General features: G+C 49.2%; 1 protein-coding gene across 1 annotated transcript, besides 4 other annotated features; it reads right to left on the bottom strand.

Moving 5' to 3' along the window:
* Tc00.1047053511905.9 (hypothetical protein, conserved) lies at window positions 1-1,118 on the bottom strand (the record flags this gene model as incomplete). The annotated part of the gene is made up of 1 exon (XM_797490.1): window positions 1-1,118. A coding segment is annotated over one exon (1,118 nt), but the record flags the coding sequence as incomplete, so codon positions are not given.
* Window positions 1-1,971: a sequence feature (heterozygous, non-Esmeraldo-like haplotype).
* Window positions 1,227-1,355: a sequence feature (T-rich).
* Window positions 1,396-1,418: a sequence feature (AT_rich).
* Window positions 1,683-1,814: a microsatellite.

Genomic DNA, 1,971 nt, shown 5'->3' with positions numbered 1-1,971 from the left:
AGTAGCTCAAACACAACCTCCGGCTCCGTAACCAACGTTTCATGGATTTCTTCCCCCAGAACGGACTGAAGGCACTCCCGTACGCTTTGGTCGCTAAGATGATACTTGTAGCGGTAGGCCAATAAGCGGTGCCGTGCAGAGACGCTAGAGCACTCGGGTCCAATCTCCAAATTGGCCCTGCGCATAAGTTCCTCCTCCCTCGATGCGTACTTCTGCAGCAATACGCCACTCTGTCGCCACTCCTCACTCCCTTGTGCTGGGTACAACGCAATAAGGTTCTCTAAACGTCGAAGATAATAATCGGGATCCACAATCAGACGCATGTGTTGATAAATCTCCACTTCTGAAAACCCTTCAAGCAACATGGCAGCCACATCCAGCTTCTCCAGAGCTTGATTATTGCCACAACTGGCGAGGTTACGATTCTTGTCCCCGATGAGGCGCCCAAGTACAGATTCCTTGTCGTCATTTGGATTCACTGAGACGGAGAGTATGACGCCGCCTACACTGAGACCAACAACGCGTGTGACAGTCTTCTTCTTTCGGACCTCCTCGATTGCCACTGAGAAAAACCCGGCGCCATCGGAGTGTGTGTCTGCACTTTGACCGACCGTGATACATCGCAGCACGAAGGATCCTATGCGATGCTGACGAACGCCAACCATGACATCAAGAGTTGTTGAGAGGCCAAGCGTACAAGGGTACTGCAGCAAAACTTGATTTCCATGGATCATATTTCTTTTTGTGTCATTGTTGCTCGTTTCGTTGTCGCTGTCGTCCTCTTCGTTTGTCTCTCCCCCTGCCGTTGGGTACCACCGTCGCCACGGTGAGGTACGCGGCGAGATCGACGGCAGCGTACATTTTGGGCTTGCGTAGGGCGTCGTGACGTTACCCAAATCCAAAATAAAACGCTCGCGTTTGAACAAAATGGAGGAGGAGGAAAATGGCATCACGCTCTCGCCCAACGGCAGTAATTTCACGCGTCGCCCCCGGTAGTTGTAGTTGACTACAGGCTGCACAAAAAGCTCAAGCTGCTCCCGCCGCGGATCCAGTTGCTGCATCTCCCGCGGTAGGTCATAGATGGCGTGGATTGTAAGAATTACCTGTTCGATAGGCATCCCGGCTGCGTTGGTCCTGTTGCCGCAGTCACCCAACAAGAAATCTCTTACGCGTATGCGTGTGTGTATGAATGTATGCTCAACAACAACGACGACAAAAACACAACGAAAAAAAAAAGAAGATCGCAAAGAAAAGGAACAAGAAGAGAAGACAGAAAAAAGAAAAAAAAAAAAAGCAAGCAAGCAAAAGAAAACAAACAAACAAACAAAAAAACAAACGAAAAGAAAACTAAAAAAGTTCCTTTGCGCTGAAACTGTACTGTCTATATGTATTATGTATATATTTATATTTATTTATTAGATATGTTATAATGCGTGTGTGTGTGCGCGCAGTGTACACGGCAGCCAATTGTTGTGGGCCTACACTTTGTGGGGACTTGCCTTTTCTTCTCTTCTTCCCTTCGCTCTGCGGCCAGAGCACACATGCATGCATGCACACGCACACAAAAGAGAACAACAACAAGAAAGAGGAAAGGAAGGCAAAGTGGGAAAAAAAGCGCACGGCGCCGAGCCACACAAAATGGGGGGAAGAAAAGCCGGCAACAGGCCTGCAGCCACACACACAGAGAGAGAAAGAATGAAAGGAGGCATGAGGCAGAGAAAACAAACAAACAAACAAAAAAAAAGGAGTAAAAAAAAGCGCACGCAAAACAACACAAAACACACGCAAAGACAAAAACAAACAAACAAAAAAACGTCTCTTCTACAAGATTTATTCCACTTCGGGGAGAAACGCAAAAGTAACGGTGCGGTCTCTGCGAGTGTCGCCCCCGCAGCGGCGGCACGCCCTCCCCCCCCCCCTCCTCAACCCCTTTCGTAGCGGTCCCACCACACAGCGGCCGCCGGGTGAAGG

Source organism: Trypanosoma cruzi, genomic scaffold (assembly GCF_000209065.1).
Source record: "Trypanosoma cruzi strain CL Brener 1047053517187 genomic scaffold, whole genome shotgun sequence".
NCBI lineage: Eukaryota > Euglenozoa > Kinetoplastea > Trypanosomatida > Trypanosomatidae > Trypanosoma > Trypanosoma cruzi.
Note: the sequence above shows the minus strand (reverse complement) of the source record. Positions and strands in the feature narration are given on the sequence as shown.